Raw genomic sequence first — 23,803 nt, forward strand, 5'->3', positions numbered from 1 at the left:
TATGAGTTGTGGCAATGAGAATGCAGGTTCAAGATAATATTTATCAAATCGATTTAATTTTGAAAGTTTGAACAAAAAAAACACCAAAATAAATGAGTAGCACAAATAGTCACTATAAATCATATTTCTAATAAGAAATCAAAATTTAATGTACAGTATTTACAGTATATGTATAAAACCATTTTAAATTTAAATAATCACATTTATACAATTCTCAGCGATAAGTAATCCAACAATGACTTTCAACTTTTATCGGACGATTCACTTCTTGGTGTCGTCATGCTTTTCTGTAGCGGTTTCTGAGGTGGTGAACTATGAACTCTACCATGCCGTAACAGGAACTCGCTGCCACGTCGATTCCTTTCATCATCTGGTACAGGAGTTTCGTGAACTCGCCAGAAGTTCTCCACCTTTCTGCGGATATCTTCATTCTCCTCGCGAAGTTCTTTCTGCCAAATACGAAGTTCATGAACTTCCTCTTGTCTTCGTACCTAAAAAAATAATTTAAAATAATTACAAATGATTAATATCAATTAAATTGTTTATTGAATCATACCATGTAACCATCATACTGTATTCTGAGCTACACTCACCAGATATCCTCTCCAGAATGACTGGATTACTATTGCAGCTTCTTCTTCTGTCCAAATTAACGACAATGGTAGAGCCGGTCTTGGACTGAAAGACAAAGAATATCAATATTGACATTTCATTAAACAACGTTCACCACTCTTTGGTGCGCATGTTTGGATAATTGAAAATTGTGATAATGATGCAGTTTAAGCTCCGTCTACACTAACCACTATACTAGTATAGTATAACTACTGTATAAAGTTTTATAGTGTAGACAGAGCTTTAGTTTATTATTTTTAGTGTATGCTGCCATATGTTTTGTTTTAGGAAACATATACTAAAGTGCAGTAGGCTTATTCCACAATAAGTATTGTAATTTTAAAAACATTTTTTTCTCACCATTCTTCTAATATTTTCTGAACAAATGGAATATCATGTAGCTGATCATTCTCTCGTCCACATTTGTACGGATTGTGTCTAGAAATAAAAACAAATAAATTGCCAACATAAACTTCTATGAATAAGAAACCAAGTTCAAACAGCACCCTCCAGGCTACAATACATGAGTTATAATAATAAGTATGTTTGGTTTTGTAAATATGGAAATAGATAAAATATTAAATAAGACTAATTTGTTAAAACACAACACTTACTTCCAAAGGTATTCTGTCAAGAAGTCACAACCATTAAATCTAAATCTTTTGCGCTAAAGAAAGATGAACAAAAATTGACGTCATATTAATGAACACCAGATCAACTCACAATGCTGCATCTCAATTTAGCCAAGGTCGATTCCAAAATGTGGCAGTTATAAACTGTTGTACTATCATGTATATATTGTAGTTCTTATTTTTTCATGTGGTTTAAGGATATATAATGCTTAATTATTTGCTGACCTAGTATGTACCACCTGAGCCAAGGAGACAATACTATCATTTGATACTTGCAAGATAGCATACAGGATAGGATTCAAACATCTAAGCTCCCTATCATCACCAAACTACTATTAAATTACACATTACTGCATTAGTTTTTTATTAAAATATACTGTACCTCAAAACATCTTTCTTTTTTAGCTTGCATAAGCATTTCTAACATTGCTTGGAGCAACACAGGAAAAATGTAACTTTCTAAATATTCCCTTGGGCTACCTGAAAACAATCAAAATAAATAAATAAAACAAGTTATATTTCATTGAAATTCCATCATGTGATCAAAATTGCATTTTGGTTAAATATGGTGTTATGTCATATACACAATATGACACTGTACCATTTACACAGTATTTAATATTAATTAACCCCTATTAACAAAACAAAATGTCCTTTTAATAGGGAGGTTGGCCATAGAAAAGAGGTTGGCCATATAAAAGAGGTTGGCCACAGGAAAATAGCCCTTTAATAAGGGTCTGAACATTTTAATAAAGTATCATGATTGAATTATAAATTTGTTGATGGAGAAAAATATGTACAACATATATCTTACATGTTTCTTTTGGAGGTAGTGGTGGGGGTAGTGGTGAGGGTGTTTTAGGGGGTTTCTCCAGCTGTGTGTGACCTACAAATGCTGGATGTGACTTAGCAGGATCAAATTCCGTCATGACTTCTGAATCAACTGGAACTGGTTCAGCCATGTGGCCGAACATGACTGGTGTGTGACATGATGGATCAAAGTCAATTATCTCGGTGGCAACAGACTCTGTGTCATCATTATTGGTGTTAAACGGTGGCCGCATTGCTGCAAACTCTGAAATAAACAACAAAAATGGATGAATATTAGTTATTACTAACTAGGCCTAGGCTTACTAACTAGGCCTAAGGCTATATAATAGGCCTATATCTATCTTAGTATCTATATTCTAACAGTTTTGATTTTTCTGAAATCAAACCACACCTGGGATGGCTCTATTTATACAACCTATCCTATAGGTACGGTAGGCAAAATACAATAGGCCTAGCCTAGGCTTAGTTACCTGTACCATCATCATCTCTGCAGCAGTGATATGAGCTAGTAGTAGTAGTAGGCCTACTCTCTACTACTACTACTAGGCCTAGGCGGCTAGTTAGTAGGCTAGTAGGAAGGAGGCTTACCTACCTAGGCCTAGTTAAGAAAGTAGAAAGCCATAACGCAATATTTTGATAACATTTATTACTTACCGTTACATATTACATCCCATAAATTTGGTTCTTGTCTTTTTCCAATAACTGCAGACATCATAAAAGCTAACGTAAAATTGCATAAAAAAATAATCTGTTGCTAAGCCGTGTGTTTTTGTGTTTGCTTGGATTATTACAGAGGGCGCAATCACATTTTGCTATTTTTTCTGGCCATACGTTTACTCGTCGTCCGCCGTTTATAACCGTACCACTAAAGATTGCCCAACCGCCAGGTGTGACGATATGTACCATCCAGCACGTGTTTGATGATAGATGGATGGATATTGTTTCTGATTGGTCAGTAGTTCATTTTTCGGTGGCGCGGGATGACTTTAATATTGCCCACATCAACAAAATGTTTAATATTTTGATTTCACTACAAAACAGTGGCACATTTATAGTACAAAAAGTGTATCCTTTAAAAAAAAAACAAAATACAAAATATATAAAACACTGAAAGTATTAATACGGAAAAAATTAACATATATACACTATACTGTATATTGAGGGGTTCTACTAACTAGACTAAAATATTTACTTAGATACAGCAATGCATATTTTAAATTTTAATTACTAAACTAAAATGATTGATATTAAAATTATGGTAAAATATAATTGAATTGATGAATGGCCTATGATTTATAAATATACAGAAGCCTGACTACCGATAACTTTTCGTACTCTGTTTACCGACGCGTATCGAAGTGACGTACAATACATTCACTGCTGCTGCTCAACAAAAATGACGCCACTAAGCACCATGACGTGTCCCGTTTAGGCCAATCAAATCAAACGTATGAACGTATTATATTACAGCTGCAGAGATATACAATACAGTACAGTAATAGTCACTCTCATGGTGTTAATCGACAGATGACACATAGCGTGAAAATGGCGTTCATTGTGTGCTAGGCCTAGATTGATAGCGTTATCAAAGACAACTGTCGACGGCATCTAGTGTGTGGTCGTACGGGAGCTACACTGTATACATCGCAGGCGCGGCGGCTAAGCGTCTAACTATACTACTAGAACATTGATTGGCCTTACATGTTTTAGTAGTGATTCTACCAGTAAGTTTGGCATGTTATAACTAGACGCTAATTTACGAATGTCTTGTTTTTGTTATAAATAAGCAGTTAGGCATAATAATTGGAGAAATAGTTGAAACAGGGAGGGAGCGGTCGGGTAGGCGGAGTATGGTCGAAGCGGCCGCCAACCAAAGCGGCCGCCAGTTTAATATCGTCATTTGTATGGAACGCCGTGTGCGCTTTAATCTTGGATTGTTGTTGTCAACGACATGGCCTATAGCGAGTTGAGTTACAGCTCTTCTTTATATTTCTATAACAAGTTGTATAATAAGTTTGCCGGCCGTTAAATCAATGTATATATATTATATGTATTTTAATATTAACTTACATGCTATCGAATCTTATATTCTATTTTTAATATTTACATACTATCGAATCATTTAATAATTAACTTTGTATATCTCATTATATTGGTAGTGAAGGGAAAATATAACGTTGAACTGACACGACGTTTCTCGACCCTCTCCTATCGAATCTATACATTAATAATTTACGTACGGTATTGTCGAATCTTTATATCTCATTTACATACTATTGAATCGTTATACAGTATTGCATTAATAATTTACGTACGGTATTGCCGAATCTTTATATCTCATTTACATACTATTGAATCGTTATACAGTATTGCATTAATAATTTACGTACGGTATTGCCGAATCTTTATATCTCATTTACATACTATCGAATCTTCATACAGTATTGCATTAATAATTTACGTACGGTATTGCCGAATCTTTATATCTCATTTACATACTATCGAATCGTTATACAGTATTGAATTAATAATTTACGTACGGTATTGCCGAATCTTTATATCTCATTTACATACTATTGAATCGTTATACAGTATTGAATTAATAATTTACGTACGGTATTGCCGAATCTTTATATCTCATTTACATACTATTGAATCGTTATACAGTATTGCATTAATAATTTACGTACGGTATTGTCGAATCTTTATATATCATTTACATACTATTGAATCGTTATTATACAATATTGTATTAATAGTTTGCGTACGGTATTGCCGAATCTTTATATCTCATTTACCTACTATCGAATCGTTATACAGTATTGCGTTAATAATTTACGTACGGTATTGTCGAATCTTTATATCTCATTTACATACTATTGAATCGTTATACAGTATTGCATTAATAATTTACGTACGGTATTGCCGAATCTTTATATCTCATTTACATACTATTGAATCGTTATACAGTATTGCATTAATAATTTACGTACGGTATTGCCGAATCTTTATATCTCATTTACATACTATTGAATCGTTATACAGTATTGCATTAATAATTTACGTACGGTATTGTCCTATATCTCATTTACATACTATTGAATCGTTATACAGTATTGCATTAATAATTTACGTACGGTATTGTCGAATCTTTATATATCATTTACATACTATTGAATCGTTATTATACAATATTGTATTAATAATAGTTTGCGTACGGTATTGCCGAATCTTTATATCTCGTTTACCTACTATCGAATCTTTATACAGTATTGCAATAATAATTTACGTACGGTATTGCCGAATCTTTATATCTCATTTACCTACTATCGAATCGTTATACAGTATTGCGTTAATAATTTACGTACGGTATTGTCGAATCTTTATATCCCATTTACATACTATCGAATCTTGGTTTTTATTATTAGTAATAGGGTGTGTTCTACATTAAGTGTTATTCCATTGTAATACATTGTTTGTGTTTTCAATAAAGCCACGTGGGGACGAAAACGCCAGAGGAACGCGCACCTTCTACAGGACTATTGCTGGCCGCCAGTCGAGTTATTAGCAAAAATTCGCGTAATTAATTACCGTACCGTACAGACACTTGCATCTTATATTAGTATTTAAAACTCATTTTAAATTGATTTATATATCTGAAGGTATAAAATCATGTATATTGTAAAAAAAATTAGAAAGAAGTTAACAAATTATGAACACTACTATAGTATAGTTTACTTTACTGATTAATTAATATACAATAACAAAACTATATATTGTGATATACTTTATTGAAAAAATGTATATAATTCTTAATAATTGGCTTATTATATATTATATTAATATACAATACAAACACCACAATGAATGTTATTGACTTTATTATTAAACATATATATCATTTATTTAAAATCATTTAGTTAAAATAAGTAGGCTAATCATCGATTCGCCATTTCGTTTAAAAGAACGTATCACATTCAATCTGTAAAATAAAGAGAATAAATTACATTACAATAATGTAGATTGTTATTTACGTCCGAGTAAAGAAAACCTGTCGAAACAATGACAATCAAAGATTACAAACCAACGACAATCAAAGAGCACACGGCGTGCCATACAAATTGCCGTTATTGAACTAGCGGCCGCTTTGGTAATCCGGGTAGGCCTATACAAATATTATAATATTATTACAGTGTAGTAAAGTAGGATTGTTGTTATCACAGATAGCATGCTATTATAGCTATCCTTTGGTGGGAAACTGAATGTCGATTGATGGAGTTTTATATACCTCCATGTTATTCAATCATAGAGTTATTATAACTCCATGTTATTCTATGATATGATGACAAGTCAGAATGCGTTAGTAGAGATGCTGCGCACTCGAGGGTATTTACAATGGTGCGACATGCATGTATAATGGACATCTTGTCATGTTATAATGTATAATAACATTAAAGATAATATGTTGTCCCGTGAAAAATATAATTTGTTTAAATGTTTTTGTTGAATATGCCATTTTAATGTATCGTAGGCAAAAATGTATTGTAACTGTGATTTAACCCAACAAATAGTCAAATTGACTGGAAGTCAATGGGGTTTTGATTAAATTTAACTGTTTATTATTTCTTTTTATAAGTGAAAACATTTTTTTTTCTATGGAAGTAGCATTCAAAGTGTTTTTAAGTAATCTTCATTTTTCATGTTTTTTTGGGGACAATACCAGTACATCTTTAAGCTTTGTTTTCAGGTTACATCGCGATATTCTAAATTGGCACAAAATGTACAAAATATGGAGTAGAAATCGGATGCAGAAAAAGTCTATTGTAGCAAATAGCATGATAGAGTTGGTAACAAAGGGTAAGTATTATTTAGTTAAAGTTTTATATTATTTAGCCTATTACGGGTGCGGCAAAATTACGCTAATTTATGTGACGTCGTTTGCCGCGCCCTATACGCGTTTAGCATTAAAATGAATCCAGCAGACTTTAGTTACTAACATTTTTGTAACTAAACAACCCTGTATGTAAAGCTCTGTCTACACTATCAAACTTTATGTGACAAAAAAATGTGATGTGCCCATATATGGAAATAATGACCATATTTGGGCACATCACACTTTTTTTGTCAAACAATTTGATTTGACCTGTATTTATGGCCGTGTCATGTCTGAAAAGGGAGGGGTTCAGACATTAAGTATTTGGAGCAAAGGGTCCTAGGGGGTGGTGCGGGGTCGTGCTGTGCCTAAAATACTTAGTGTATGTTAGATATGTGTCGGGAACTTCCGATTGTTTGATCATTCACTCAGTATTTTGATTGCGTTCAATTCAAGTTCGATGCGAGCGTACGTACGCATTGACAACAATGCAAGAGATCCACACGGCTGTGATTTACTTTAAATTATCGGGACTCTGAGAATGCGCTTGGGAAGTTCGCCCGATTCATTGACTATGTATTTGCTTTGTAGGGAAAAGAAAACTCGATGTCACTGGTCCAGTAACCGTAGTCATGGAGGAGGATGGGACAGAAGTGGATGATGACGAAGTTTTACAGGAACTTAAAGGAACTCGTTTGATTATTCTGCCTGATGGGCAGCAATGGATCCCTCCTGGCGCGTATGAGGAAGGCGTGGCTAATAATCTACCAGTAGTCACACGTAAACCTCCCTCTACCCATCCGATCCGATGCAGCATGCCTATGATCGAAGATGTAGGAAATGAGCTATTGATGATACCACCAATCCAATTAAGCAATGATACTATTCAGATTAAACAAAAGAAAAATAGAGGTAACCGTATGTTCCGTATGCATTAATTAATGTTATGCAATGCTAATATAGGCATGTTATACATTGCATTCCTTGTCTATTCATTCGTTTGATCATCCGCGCGACGTGTGTATATTTCCTCTTTGCTAGCTATACAGGTATCAAATCTAACCACACAAATATGATGTTTTTATTTCGTTTATCCACAGATCCGAAATGTCCGATCGAGTTACCTAACTTTTCACCGACTGTAGTCTTCCACTTAAAAAATGGTACACCAGAACATGTATGGGAAAAGATGATATCGGAGGCTGGTGAATTTTACATGCATTCTTCGACACCTGATCTTAATTTGACCTACCAATACCAGAGGGTTGGTGAATCAATGTACAGAATGTACCCGTCGATTGGACAAGGTGGACAACACCCATGGGTGAGACAACTTTCTTTAGACGCACATTCGTTGATGCACATGACTACTCATTATACTTATTATATTACTTATTATTACATTATGCTTAATACATATTTATGTAGGGGCCCTCATGAGACAAGCTATTGCTTCTAGTGCGAGCCCCAGTTATTGTCAAATAACTTAATTAATGTGTATGAATGATTATTCAACTATTTTGTCCTTTTTAGAGTCGATTCACCTCCAATCTGAGCCGCAGAATGCGTCACATCCGATGGAAAAGGAAGAAAAATGCTATCCTTGGCAAAACATCGTCATCATCAAGACATAAATTCATAATGACGTCACCAAATACAACTCCACCGATCAATGGCGACGAACCAATCATAGAGTACGAAACTAATGTTGAAGAGGAAATAAGGAAACAGATTACAAAGTTGGAAACAGAGGAAGAGGAGGAGGACGTGTCACCAGAAGCGTGTGTGTTGTAAATAAAGTAACGTTTATATTACTATATTTTTAAAAAGGATAATAGATACATTTTACAAAATTTAAAACATTTATTAACACATTATGTACAGTTTTACTATAGTCAGTTGACGATTATGTAGTTTGAATAGCCAGAACATTACTGCTAAGTTACTCCAAGTATCACTAAGGATCAAGGAAGTAAATTTGTTCAAATGATGAGATATCACCGGTATAAACAGGCTGGTAATTGTAGACTAGGTACTTGGATGCATCCTCTTCACTTGAAAACCTATGGGTGCTCTTGCGAGCTGTAGGAAAACGGAAGAATCGCACTATTATTATGCTGATACAAATTATACAGCTTTTAATTATCTTGTGTGTCTCTGATGAGCGCCGCCTTTGACATGTCACTGTGTTTAACGTAGACGGGTAAAGGCCAAATCAGACAGCTGTTTAAAGTTCTCCCGACGACCTAAAACCTACACCCGTCGCCGACGCTATTTCAAGACGATTCGTATCGTCGGGATTCAACTCAGACAGCACCGACGAGTCAAAACGTTTCGTCGGCCGGCCTCGTCGTACGATGCTGTAGTGAGTTGGCCTTTAGACATGGAGACCACGAGGCGTGTTTTTCGTTACTATACTGTTTTTTATATACGCAATGATGATAGTTGGTTAGAATAAAAATAGACGAATAAATTTACCTTCGTTGACCAGAAAATCAGCAACATATTGTGCTACAGCTGTTGCATGAAATGAGTGTGGGATGTTGTAGTCTTTTGAAGTATTCCATTCGAATAGATTCTTTTCAGGATGCCACTGGGTACCGTAGATTGGGTAATCATATGCTGTAGACAATAACAAGTAACTTTAACCAACAACGAGAAACCAACGTAGGATGAATAAATTATAATTGATCGTGCTTTAAGTTGAGGCCTTTGGACTTCGAAGGCAAGCACGTTAACCACCCATTGCTATACACTCCCCATGTACAAATCATATCTTAAGTAATATTTTTGTTTAATACAATTATTTTAATATCGAGCTGAATTATATTACCTTCAATTGTTGACAAAAACTCAATTCCTTGCCTATCATTATTCACCGATAAAACTCTGTAGAACTTTTCTAAACCGACCTTTGTAAAATTCTGTAAAATAAAATTTAATATATTTTATGTAATAATACCGTACTATGGTAAACTTTGATTATTTAAGTTAAGTAATTAATTTAAGTCTGATTTACAACTTAATCACTATATAGTCTGTGTTCCAGACGGAGTTTTGACTTAATATTAGTAAAAGATAAATATTTTGGCACATATGGCGCTTCATACGTATAAAACATCGAAAAGCATCGAAATGACTAAGACTTGGGGAAAGTCTATGCACTATTATTACCTTTTGAGAAACTGAGTGCACGTGATTATTAAACGTGGTATTATGTTCCGATAGCGCTTCTAAGACAGAGCGTGGGGTTGTGTGTACGTTAAAAAGACGTCCTTTGCCCATATCTATACAAAAATAAAATGAAACATTACTATAGTGCGTATTATCAATTTGTTTTCCATTTCGGTGGACGGTATTTATTTTTAAATATTTTGCTCAGATCATGTGAATATTAATATACTCATACTATACTTTACCTGGAGTAAACTTCAAAGGAATTGCAAGATTTTCAGAGTCACTTCCATGTCTCATGATATCCTTTTTTATAGGTAATTGTGTTAAAAGTTGAAAGCCCAAACATATACCTAATATCGGGAAATGGTCTCCTGCCTTATCCATACCCTGTAAATGAAAAACGGTAAAAGATGACTGTTACTAAAATGTATCGAATTTAAACTTAAACGTGAGTATTTGTTCAGCTAAGGGGCGTTATCCATCTCCACCCGTTACTCTAGATTTAGTCGGATTAATTATTAGTTATAGACCAGTTGACCCACTTTGGTAAACCTACAGAAGAAGTGGTGTAAACTAGTTTAAAGAGAGGAAATAGTTGTACCGAGTAGTTAGCCTTAAGAGTTTAGTCATTGCAAATTAGACTGCAATTGTCCCATGAAAAACTATTCCACAGGCATGCTTGATAATACCTTAAGCTTTTAATTATTACTAGACAAAAAACTTCCATGAAGAACAATAATATAAAAGAAAACAAATCACCTACCTCAATAGACAAATCAAAAAAGATTTTCGCTGTTTTTCCATAAGGCGATTGAAGTAAATTTTTAACACCACCTCCTGGTAAAATCAAACTGTGAACAAAATGAATTACGCGTCTTTATTTAGTTGCCATCTATATAAATAAAATAATATAGGTCTACATTTTCATAGGATAGTAATTTATAGGATGTTTATTTTATAGGCTACTTAACGCATGGCAAAGGTTGATAAATACAAATTTTAGTTTAATGCAAGACTGAAATATCAGTGCATGTTTCTTTCAGTATTTAAAGATATATTGTTCCCCTAAAAAAAATATTTTTTTAAATTTTTTTGTTGAATATGTTATTTTAATGTCACATAATAGTTATTCACTCTCACAAAAAATTGGGTCTGAAAAAATGTATTTACCTGAGAAAAATGTAATTTAAAGCAAAAAATGGTCAAATTGTCTGGAAGACAATGAGTTTTTGGGTAATTTAACTGTTTATTTTGTCTTTTTATAGGTGAAATAATTTTTTCCCCCGTTTTTTTTCTTATGGAAGTGAACAACTTCATTAAAACTGCAAAATGGCCTATTCAAAGTCCGATTTTAAAAATCTTTATTTTTCATGATTTTGGGGGACAATACATCTTTAAGATATTTTATTGGTCCACCTAAGATGGAAATTCATTTTGCTTGGCATAAGTACTTTTCCCTGTAAATCGTTAACATTTCAATGTTTACGTAGAAGATCGCCGATTATTGTTAACGATAGCGTCGAATAACGTCGACAGGAAAACAGGCTTTAGTATTATAACTCTCCTCAAAATGGGTTGTCCGTATATTAAAACATATTTTCCCTCATTCATTTGAAACGGATAGGCTATCAAAGCGGGTTCACTGTACTTCAGTTAGGATAGAACCCTCTTTTGGGACCTTTAAGACCCAACAATGTGTTCCCTTAATAGGGGTTCTACTATAATAGTAATACATAGTTACGTATATACATACCCATTTAATGAGTTAAATAGTTTGACATAATAATCGCGTTTCTCGTTATTCTTTACAAGCACGACACGGGCACCAGCAGACTCGGCAAACTTTACGTATGACGCTGCCACGTACGTCGAACCATATTTCGATATTATTGTACGATTGGTTAGCGTTTCTGCCACTATACCTTCATAGAAAATAAAATAATTAATTTTAATAATAAATAATAGAGTACAGTAGCGATCTTGTCTAAGCATGCATAAAATAAGTACTTGTTTTATCCATGGTCTAAGCATGGAGCAAGAGCAGTTATATTTATGCCTATTGCTTGCTCCTGTCAGGTGTGCTTGGTATAACATACCACACACGAAGCATATCGTAAGAAATATCGAAATTCTCATCAGTAACATATGTTGTAGGCTACCTTAACTATTATTATTATTATTTCACATAGGTTGAGGGGTTGGTGATTACTATGTCAGAATCAATATTGTTACCCTAAATGTAAAATAATAGGACCAAAATGAAAATAATTTCAAAATCTACATATCAAGGAGCTATGCATTTTCTTACCTATTTAGTAACTCCAATGTGTCTTACCTAATTAGTAATTCAAATGTTTTGAAGTTTCTTTCACTAATTGACTAACTATCGACTTTTAAAGAAAATTATTATATTCGTAGGCCTGTTTTAATCAGTACTAGCTCACCTATAATAGGACGGTAATTCTTGTCTTCAGCATAGCACACAAATGTCAAGAAGCAGCAAAACACAAATATGAAGATTCTCATTTTAAGAAATCAAGACGTGCGTTAGTCTTTCAGATTATGTTGTAGCGGCGAAGAATAAAACTGTAATGAGACTCGTTAAACGTTGTTGAAAGTTTTATACAGAATCCGCATCAGATTCTATTATGAACCAACAACAAAGAAGAAGAGTAGTGTGAACAACTAATAAAGAGAAGAGTGTGAACAACCAATAAAAGGCGGATTTAGCATTTCCCTGATTAATGACAATTACAAATACAACAGAGTGTGTTAGCCCTTGTGTGGGTGGAGTGTTCAAGAGACGTGTTATTCAAATCAAAATCCAATTATTATTGTTACACTTAATCATGTTTTGTTACAAATATTTGTTTCTTTCATGGGAGCAACACACCTTTGTGCGTTCACTCATACTCTTTTCATTTTTTTCAAAAGAAAAACAAATTTAGACACGAATTTGAATCACCTAAAAATAGTAGCCATCAACAGGTCATACATGCAAGTGCAGCAAAATAATGGTTCCTTTCTACCAGATTTTAAATGTCTTGTGTTTTAATATGTAATGTTGGAACATGTGACGATAAGAAAAATTGTTCAGCGTATCACTAAATGTAATATCACACCACTGTCCCAAATATAATATGAAACAACGGTGTCTCTAGAATGTAATTTGTAACAACACGATTTTAACTTTTTAAAGATTTTTAATGTTACTCTTTATACTTTTACACTTTTTGTCATTTGTTAGTCCGTTTATGTATATGTATCTTTCTAATCGGATTTGCTGACAACCGACATTTCTTTGTTTTTTTACCCAATAAAGTTTCTTGTATACAACAATTTGTTTCTTGAAAAAAGAAAGAGAGTACCTTTAATAATTTTTAAAAAATGTTAATAATCATAACGTGACTCTAAATACACCCTTGTGTATAAAATATACATATTCTATAAAAGTATGTCCAATTATATAATGTCATTGTAAACAATGTTACAATTGCAATATAGTGTATGTTTTACAATTACCACAAATATAAAAAACATTAAAATATTTAATACAGTACTGTATATATATATATCTTGAACATTTGTTATCAATTATTCATTAAAACCTACTGCACAAGGACAGATTTTTCATACAGAAAAAAAATGTATACCAAATTTGGTAAGTCAGTAATGTTAAAACGTTATAGAAATATTATTTATAAACTTAAAACTAGTTAATGATATTCATACAGAAGAAAAATTATCCTACATACTCTAATACTGCACTATTCTATTCTGATTATTTGCTTTCACATATCTACTCATAATATAAATCAGGGGCGGATCCATAGGCTAGGGCCTAAAAAATGTGAAATTAGGTGGTATGTCTTTTGCATTGAAATTGTTTTAATTTTTGTGGGGAGATTTGCACGCATATACACTGTATACTTATGTTAAAACTGTTTAAATTCATTTGAAGAGTGGAAAATAAACGAAACGAAACACCACTGGATCTGCCTATGATAATAGCATTTTCTTTTCTTTCTAGAATGAGTAGTGTACTATATAAAGGTATTAGTAGAGTACTGTAGTAGTATTCTGGCAGGCATTACACATCCAGGAAGTAACCTTGCTCAAAAGATGTTGCATCAGCAGTATAAACAGCCTGGTTATGGTAGACTAGGTACTTAGACGCCTCATCTTCACTGGAGAACTTGTGGGTGCTCTTGCGCGCTGTTGAGTAAAAACAGACAAGACTTAAAGTGTGTTCTCAACTACATTTCCTGTACTGTACATTAAATGATGCCTTAATACCTTACAAGTGTTTTATGAAAGTTATAATCTCACCAGAGACGATTTTTGCTACTGTATCTATTTCCGAAGTATCATAGGAATATTTGGTAATACAACATGTGTTTCACATGCATCTAGTAGTAACCTAACCCTTAACCTAACCTTACATGATACAGGAACCACATGTGATATAAATGACATGCTGTATTACCAAATTTCCTATGATACTTCGGAAATATATAGTATGTACAGTTAACAGCACTGGGAGAGAGAGGCCTACATCCAGACCAAAAGTCAATACTGGGACTACACCCAGGGATATGCCTGCTTGAGATATTAGACATACAGTAGGGAGTTGGATTATAATTGGATGGGAATTATACCCAAGGATATATTACGATACGATAATTAGAATTTTGAGTAATACCTTCTCTGACGAAAAAGTTAGCAGTATGTTGCGCAACGGACACTGCCCCAGTGGAGTGTGGGATTGCAGAATCAGCATGTGGGTTCCATTCAAATATATTCTTTTCAGGATGCCATTGGACACCATAGATAGGATAATCAAATGCTGTGGAGTAAACAAAATAAATTAGTAATGGGGTAATGATATATTAATCAGCGGGAAATTAAACAATTTAAGTACACAGAAACTGAGTGAAACACTAATGGGCAAAATGCATATAGATAGATTACTATGCTTTTGCGACACCAAGGAGTGGCCCAGCAATTTTGAACAATAGGACAATAGGTTTGTGTCAGCACTTCATTTTACCAAGGCATGGCATCTTGAACTGCTACATCCAATATATTGACTTTAAAAAAAAAAAAAAATACGCATTTGTGCGTAAAAAACGGGACGATAACCATCGAATAACATACTTAGAAAAAGCTATGTAAGCAATTTGCTATGTAAAATGTATTACAGAATATACTGATACAATAATGAAAACTGCTTACCTTCCATTGTTGAAATAAACTCAACTCCCTTTCTATCTTTATTCACAGATGTCACTCTGAAGAATTTATCAATGCCAAATGTAGTTAAATTCTGCAAATTAATAAAACAACATCTTACTTTAAAAATATTATGATCCCCATTGTTTATCTAAATATACTGTAAAGATCTGTCTACATTATCAAACTAGTTTGACAAAAAATTTGCTCAAATATGGTAGTGGTATGAAATCATCATGTCCATATATGGGCACAGTAGTAGTTTGATAGTGTAGACAGAGCTTAAGAGAAGAAAAGCACAACAAATATAACAATGCATTATGGGATTATTCAAACTAATCTTAAATTATTGTTTTGTACTGTATTTTGAACATTTTACCTGATATACAAAAATATGAAATAGATGGTTTTTATTAAATAGTTAAGTTTTAAGTATAAAATAAAAGAATAACATTTTTGGTAAATACTAATACTACTTTACTATTTTAAAGCAAAATAAAAAATAATTAGCGAAAATGTAACAAGCCAAAAGCTGCATAACTGACTTACTGCATATATAGCTATAGTTCTTTAAATACAGTTGTTAGTAATAAAATATTATATCAAATAGTAATCTTTTTCAATATAAAATATAAGAATAAAATTTAGTAAATTCCAATACTACTACATACTATTTTAAAGCAAAATAAAAGATATTGACAACATCATTAGTGATATTGTAACAAGTCATAAGCTGCTAAAGCAAAGCTGACTTATATAGATAGATCTTTTAAATACAATTGTTAATAATAAGTTTTACAGTAAACCAACTCTATGAGGTACATCTAAAATAAGATTTAAAAAAAGCCAAGACAAGAAAAAGCTTTAAATAAAAGAAAGAAGTTAGAATTCTTCAGCTTTTTCATTTTGCCATCACACTCTTCTACAATACCATAGCATCAAGCAAGCAACTGACATGCTAGCAAGGTATTTTGATACATAACCTCACCTTCATGGTGACACCAAAATGATGAGCGTTGTATGTGCTATTTTCAGTTGTCATAGCTTTGAATACAAACCCAGAAGTTGTAAGAACATCAAAGATGCGACTCTCAACAAAATCTGATGTAAGTTAAAACATAATATTAAATAAAAACTATTAAACTACTAAAGCTCTGTCTAACACTATCAAACTAGTTTTTACAAAAAAAGTGTGATGTGCTCAATATGGTAGTGATATGACATATCATGTCCATATATGGGTACATCACATTTTTTTGTCACATAAAGTTGGATAATGTAGACAGAGTTTAAAGTACTGACTCGGTTATAAGCTCTGCTTGAACAGTATGTTTGTTTGAGTTTGCATGAGAATCTAAAGCTCTATCTACACTATCAAACTAGTTTGACAAAAAATCGTGGGGTCAGGTTTTTATTTAGCCAGGGTGAGAGCTTATACCCGTTTCAATACATAACTAAGATTTCGCACCTTTTGTGTGACCCCACAACAATGGTGGTTGTAAGTAGTTTTATCTTTTGTGACTGCTTCAAGTACTTCAGGAGGAGTTGCAATCAAATCAAAGATACGGCTTCTAATAAAATCTATGTTCAAATAGTATTACATATATTAAACAATTGTATGTAATTGTATGGTCATACTGTAATTTTTTTTTAACAGGACACATACATACACACATATATACAGTGGGGTAACAGCTATAAGCGCTTACTGGCTAACCCCAGGGCCCAGAGCTTAAGGGGCCCCTGAACAGTGCCCAGAGGAAAAAACAGGCATTAAAATATGTCTAAAAAGGCTAAAAACGCCTGAGGCGTCCATCATTGGAGGGCCACTTAGGGTTCCTAAACCAGGTGCCTTGGGTCTCTATGTTACGCCACTGCATATACATAGACATACATAAGGTAATTAACAGTATTTGATGTGGTTACAAGATGGTTGGGTCTGGGGATTCAAGAACAGGGAGGGCAAATATTGATTATAAAATTAAATATAATAATAGCACCTGAGGTGAGTTCCAATGGTAATGCAAGATTTTCTGCATCAATTCCACTAATCAGGATGTCTTTACCAGCAGCAAGTGACGCCAAAAGCTGGTGACCTTCACATGTACCCCAGATCGGGAAGTAGTCACCATTTTTCTTCATACCCTATAAAACACAGTAAGTAGAATATGGTGTTATTTAAAGATGTGTTGTCCCCCTGAAAAAATAATTCTTAAACATTTTTTTTGTTGAATATGGCAATTTAATGTCACATTAAATAGTTATTCACTTTAACAAAAAATTGAATCGAAAACAACATTATTTACCTGAAAAAATGTTAATTTAAAGCAAAAAATAGTCCAATTGGCTGCCAGCCAAAAATGGGTTTTTGGTTGAATTTAACCATTTTTTTTTTCTACGAAAGTGATTAACTTGATTAAAACCATAAAATAACCCATTCAAAGTCTGATTTAATTAATCTTAATTGTTTATGTTTTTGGGGACAATACATCAGCTTTAACAATGGTTATTGTTTAAATTGTAGCTTCCAGCCAGTTGTTTATCTATGAGAGTTCAAGGTAACTGAAAAACTAACAATGAACAAGTTTACATGTACCTGCAGTAATCTTTGTATTTTTGAACAAATATTGAATATTATACATTAATATTGGGAGTGTTTTTATGCAAGTCATAGGCTAAATAGTACAGCTGATATCATTCTTCTTTGAGTAAGTTATTAAACATTCAATTCTCTGTCTCGTGATGTCTGTTAAAACATGGTTATATAGATTTATGGATTTGATAAAATATATATAAAAAAAAGAGGAAGAAATTGTTACCTCAATAGACATATCAAAAAATATTTTAGCAGCTTTTCCATATCCAGAAGCAAGCACATCTAACTGGTCTCCTCCTGGCAACAGAAGTCTAGAAAATAATTAAAATATTTCATCAAATTAAAATTTATTTGGCTGACAACATGGATATATTTATCTAGATTTGTCCGACAGTTTAACTATATTTACCCATTTAGTGAGTTGAACAGTTTGACGTAGTAGTCATGAGATTGGTTTATCTTTACTAGATTTGTCCGATAGTTTAACTATATTTACCCATTTAGTGAGGTGAACAGTTTGACATAGTAAACATGAGATTGGTTTATCTTTACTAGATTTGTCCGACAGTTTAACTATATTTACCCATTTAGTGAGTTGAACAGTTTGACGTAGTAGTCATGAGATTGGTTTATCTTTACTAGATTTGTCCGACAGTTTAACTATATTTACCCATTTAGTGAGTTGAACAGTTTGACGTAGTAGTCATGAGATTGGTTTATCTTTACTAGATTTGTCCGACAGTTTAACTATATTTACCCATTTAGTGAGTTCAACAGTTTGACATAGTAGTCATGAGATTGGTTTATCTTTACTAGATTTGTCCGACAGTTTAACTATATTTACCCATTTAGTGAGTTGAACAGTTTGACATAGTAGTCATGAGATTGGTTTATCTTTACTAGATTTGTCCGACAGTTTAACTATATTTACCCATTTAGTGAGTTGAACAGTTTGACGTAGTAGTCATGAGATTGGTTTATCTTTACTAGAACGACTCGGGCGCCCCCAGACTCCAGATATTTCACATATGATGCAACGACAACTGATGGACCGAACTTTACCAAACTGTCATGAGTCTCTTGTGACATAACACCTGAAAAAAACATTTGAAATTGGTTTTCCTAATCTTAAAAATAAATTTAAAATATATGTAGATATTGAAGCTTTGTCTACACAATCAAACGTTATGAGACAAAAAATGTGATGTGCCTATATATGGACACGATGATGTCATATCACTACCATATTTGGGCATATCACTACCATTGGGCATATCACTACCATATTTGGGCATATCACTACCATATTTGGGCATATCACTACCATATTTGGGCACATCACACATTTTTGTCACATAAAGTTTGATAAATGAAGACAGAGCTTGAGAAACCACAATTTAAATTAATTAAATTAAAAATAATTTAAAAAAAAGCATCCTCATTTGATTGGCACTTGCCTTCGGCTTCAAACAGCAGCTGCAGATAATAGTCAGGATACATGAAATGCTCACCAAGGACATTAATATATTACTGATTAATTAAATATTCGACTGCCGGCCTAGCTAGGCCTAGCCTAGTCCTATACTAGACTACCTGTTATAAATATCATGGCCTCATAAACCAGCCTGATATGAGTGTTGCAGCAGGATATTGTTTCCGCCTTCACGTCGATGTAAAAATAGCATTTTAGTTTACAGATTTTTCAAACAAAAGAATAGTATTAAGGTGTATTTTACTTACCAATGATAGGACGGTCATTTTGGCCAAAACAAGTGTTGACCAAACAGGAAAAGAGTACGATGAAATTTACCAACCCACAAACTACAGCCATCTTCGCAAAGTTGTCACGTTACCCTGTTTGTGTATAATAAACAATTGATCACGGGTGCGTTCATGCGTGACTAAATATAGGGGAATTCCCTCTTATCACTCAAATACATAATTCGGTCGCCAGTGAATAATAACCAAGATTGAGAATAGGTTAAAGCCCAAACAGATTCTGCACTAACTCCATTTAATATACTTATAGATGAAAACATGGAGTATAGTTCACATCATAAACTGACCCCTTAATAAATAATTAACACGTACCTTGATGAGATTAATAATTGAGCATGGAATGCTAATCTACATCTGCATTGTCATAACATAGTAAATTATCTCATTTTTTGCGTCAGTTGTTCCAGTGACTTATTCTAATATAGAATTGGATTTTAATCAGATTATGATTTTTTTATAGGTATAGGTGGTATTTTGGCCAATGTTGTGGTCTATAGATTGGTAAAGATATTATTTTAAAAAACTATTGATGTCTAAAGGTTGGCGCACACACTGGTTAACGAAGTTGTTTATTTCGACAGGGGAAATTCATGTTAAAATAAGCCTATTATATATTCTACATAATACTACGAAACCTATTGTAAATGTTTCTATGGGATAGTTAAATTAGGTAACCACAAAAACAATATTTATCAATTTATATAGGCATTTTCCTGGTATTTCCAGAAGTTCCCTGATTGAATTTCTGATTAGAATCCGTTATACCAGATGAAAAACGCATTAGTGCGGCTGGTAAAAAAAGCTTAATTGTATCCAATTGAAGAGATTGTAGGCCTATTAGTATTAAGATCTAGGTTATTATATCATACTTTGTACCAATTTTACAAATAGGTTAATACCTGGAATTGTCGATACAAGGTTTGCTGCAAAAGGACAAATTATTTAGTCCACCCATCAGACACCCAGATATTCCGCCATAGGTGGAACGCAAAGATAAGTACAACGCTATCGGATCCGAAATGTCGCTTGTGATTGGTCAATTCACTTGTGTTACGTGACGCCATGTTGTGTTGTATCCTAAATGGGAACCCACTTTAAACAACCACCTTCTTAATTTGAATAAGAGCATTTTGAATTCCCTCTATGAATGTAAAAACGAAAATGAATGATAAAAGGCCCACTATCAAATTGTTGTTAAATTTGCAAATTGTGACCGTCATTGACGAATAGGCCTAGTCCTACTATAGGGCCTAGTATCAGTTGACTTAATCGTGATGTGTACTCGAGATCCACGCTTAGACAATGATATACACTTTTTTAAACATTTGATTTATAAAAGATTGAGAATAAAAGCTACCGGTACGTTATTAATTAAAAATATTAATTTATACAATTGTTGCATGATGTAAAATAACCTAATACTGTTGGGGCCGATGGTATAAATAGCCAACGCTATAAACATTTTAATGAAGATTAATTAAATCAGAATAAATAGGTTATTTTGTAATTTTAATAAATTTAATCCCTTACGTAAAAAAAAACAAATCAAATTATGTTTTCTCATATAAAATGACAAAATAAATGGCCAAACAACCAACAACCCATTGGCTGGCATCCAATTTGGCTATATTTTGCTTTAAATTACAGTTTTTTCAGGTAAATACATTTTCGATTCAATTTTTGTTCAAAGTGGATAACTATTATGTGACATGGCATATTCGATAAAAAAATTGAAACAATTTTCAGGGGGACAATACAAAGTGTGTGGTGGTACACATTATTTCTCGAAAAAATACTGTATATAAAGCAAAGGGTCATTGATCCATTATCAACCGAAGCGTCTCGAGACATCAAATTTACTTTATTTCCTTCTTGGAAAATGCACATGGTGTACCGGACCGCAAACCTCAACATTCTATAATAAGGATTCGTGACAAAGGTTTGAGAGGAAATTTTCCATCGCTAAACAACACAATGAGCAGGTTGACACTGCACGTCATCCACGACGCCCCACCCGCCCCAACATCGATCCAGTATGGAACAATCAACATTGATTTGCTCCTCCACTTTCTGGTAGACTTAAATTCTTTACTTTTCACAGCCAAACACAAAAATAAACACACGCAAAAAAACAAATACATTATTTCCTTAAACACAAAATGACTATCAGCTTTATCGGATGAAATGAAAGATTAAATAAACACGCAATATAAAAATTACTTATAATTCAAACCACATTCCCAAGAAATCTAAGCTAGACCGGAATCTATCTTGCTTATTCACCCACGATAGCTTCTGTGACGATGTTTTTTCTGAAAAGGGATTGGCGATCTTTTAATATACGTCACCCATCTCACCAACTGGTATAATATAAATAGAGAGTAACTTTGCCTAATCTGCTAAAACGTCTTCCGAAGCAAGCAGTAGAGGACACGCATTTTAAAAAGGTAAAGACCATTTGCTTCTCCAAAACTTCTCTAGTTTTTCATTATTCATTTTAAATGAATGAAAATGCCAGTGGTACAAATAGAAATAGACACTATTTGTTTATTTTTAGGTAGCTTTGTAGCTACACATATTTTGGTGTTTGTAAATAACAAATACACTTTACATAGGGTAGACTGGGGTAAGTGGGACACATAAGCATTTATTCATTCAGAATGTCCATAATTTAAGCTGGAAATGTTTAAAATTACTCACAATGCATTATGGGAGGGGTGTTAGGTAACTATGGGTGTGTCATCGGTCCACATGAAATAAAAAATAAACAATAAAATAACTCAAATTATTCATTTGATTGTTATTTTGGCCGATTTCACAATTTTTCCTAATTTTCGACATAGGCCTTACAAACATACGTAGCAAGTTCTTTATTTTTTCCATACAACCCAGTGCAAAATTAGTTATCGTTTTATCTGTATTTTTATCAAATATATGGTAACAGGACAAGACAATCTATTTTCTTCTGGTTTTGACCTTTATTTACGGTTTTAATTGCAACTTTCATTATTAGTTTGTATTTATCTTGACCGTGGAATAAAGTGTGCTGTCGCACAACGAAATGGTAAACAAGTTGGTTGAAAATCAAACATATCGCAATCTTAGAATGTTGTTTGTTTAGTCAATAAGGAAACATTTATAAAAAACAAATGCTTTTATTCCACCATACTAAGATACTGGTTTGAAGAATTTGTGCGAAGTGACTGTAAAAATAGTGTTTAGATCTTAAACATCTGTACCAACTTTTCCCACACATTTAACTTTAAACACGTATAGTTACATGTTTAGCGTGTTTAAAACCTAAACGTGTTTAGGCTATAGCTACATGTTGTTTTCCTCCACGTTTACGTCACATGTCACTATTATGTTCAGTCAACATGTTTAGGTACGTTTGCGTGTATATGATTTTACTGTTGCGGAAAAAAGCTCAACACATGAGCAGGCGATTATCGGTACTGTATCTATTTCTGAAGTATCATAGGAATATTTTGATGATATAACATCTCATGTATACTTTACATGTATATAGATAGTAGTAGCCTAACCATTTACCTAACCTTACATGATACAGGCACCACGTGCGATAAATGAGATGCTGTATTACCAAATATTCCTATAGGGCCTACTTCAGAAATATATACAGTACCGAGAATCGGATGCCACTTCGCACAAATTCTGAAAATCAATTTTCACTTTCTTAGTATGGTTGAGTAACAGTATTTGTTAATTTAATTACAAATTACATTAGACCTACAATACTAATATTTTGTTTTTAAAAAATACTTCGGAAATAGATAGTATAATGTGGAGATACAGCACTGGGAATCGGGTGAGATTAATTAATAATGAGGGAAATAAGGAACAATGACAAGATATACCACTAACCGGAAGATTTCTAAAAACCAATCTAGATTTCATTGGTTTTTAACCCCAGGAAACACAACAGAAAGTAGTTGATCCCACCACTTAAATAAATGAGCTAAGTTCGTTCATTTCCGATGCTTCATGTTTCTATCTTCTTAACCTAAACTTGAAACACTTGACAATCCAATTGTCGAGTGCTAGATTGAG

At 33.2% G+C, this 23,803-nt stretch overlaps 4 protein-coding genes across 4 annotated transcripts; 1 reads left to right on the forward strand and 3 right to left on the reverse strand.

The window, feature by feature from the left end:
* Positions 1-109: 109 nt before the first annotated feature.
* On the reverse strand, positions 110-2,888 carry LOC144840807 (IQ domain-containing protein K-like). Its single transcript, XM_078696849.1, has 7 exons — positions 2,730-2,888; positions 2,059-2,319; positions 1,627-1,724; positions 1,227-1,279; positions 973-1,050; positions 594-678; positions 110-491 (listed from the first exon to the last, which is right to left on the reverse strand). The coding sequence occupies exons 1-7, from the start codon at positions 2,788-2,790 to the stop codon at positions 243-245; spliced, it is 885 nt and encodes a 294-aa protein (XP_078552975.1). The 5' UTR covers positions 2,791-2,888; the 3' UTR covers positions 110-242.
* A 684-nt stretch (positions 2,889-3,572) lies between these two features.
* On the forward strand, positions 3,573-9,438 carry LOC144839512 (uncharacterized). Its single transcript, XM_078694902.1, has 5 exons — positions 3,573-3,799; positions 6,823-6,932; positions 7,540-7,860; positions 8,049-8,272; positions 8,482-9,438. Exons 2-5 carry the CDS (start codon positions 6,854-6,856, stop codon positions 8,740-8,742), a joined length of 885 nt encoding a protein of 294 aa, XP_078551028.1. The 5' UTR covers positions 3,573-3,799; positions 6,823-6,853; the 3' UTR covers positions 8,743-9,438.
* LOC144839511 (gamma-glutamyl hydrolase-like) lies at positions 8,906-12,651 on the reverse strand. The gene is made up of 8 exons (XM_078694901.1): positions 12,570-12,651; positions 11,879-12,047; positions 10,889-10,976; positions 10,368-10,512; positions 10,123-10,235; positions 9,782-9,872; positions 9,427-9,570; positions 8,906-9,030 (listed from the first exon to the last, which is right to left on the reverse strand). The coding sequence occupies exons 1-8, from the start codon at positions 12,649-12,651 to the stop codon at positions 8,906-8,908; spliced, it is 957 nt and encodes a 318-aa protein (XP_078551027.1).
* A 710-nt stretch (positions 12,652-13,361) lies between these two features.
* LOC144839907 (gamma-glutamyl hydrolase-like) lies at positions 13,362-19,818 on the reverse strand. The gene is made up of 8 exons (XM_078695486.1): positions 19,694-19,818; positions 18,885-19,047; positions 18,177-18,264; positions 17,358-17,502; positions 16,346-16,458; positions 15,361-15,451; positions 14,828-14,971; positions 13,362-14,340 (listed from the first exon to the last, which is right to left on the reverse strand). Exons 1-8 carry the CDS (start codon positions 19,782-19,784, stop codon positions 14,216-14,218), a joined length of 960 nt encoding a protein of 319 aa, XP_078551612.1. The 5' UTR covers positions 19,785-19,818; the 3' UTR covers positions 13,362-14,215.
* Positions 19,819-23,803: the final 3,985 nt, after the last annotated feature.

Source organism: Antedon bifida, chromosome 4, assembly GCF_963402885.1.
Source record: "Antedon bifida chromosome 4, ecAntBifi1.1, whole genome shotgun sequence".
In the NCBI taxonomy this organism is placed as follows: Eukaryota; Metazoa; Echinodermata; class Crinoidea; order Comatulida; family Antedonidae; genus Antedon; species Antedon bifida.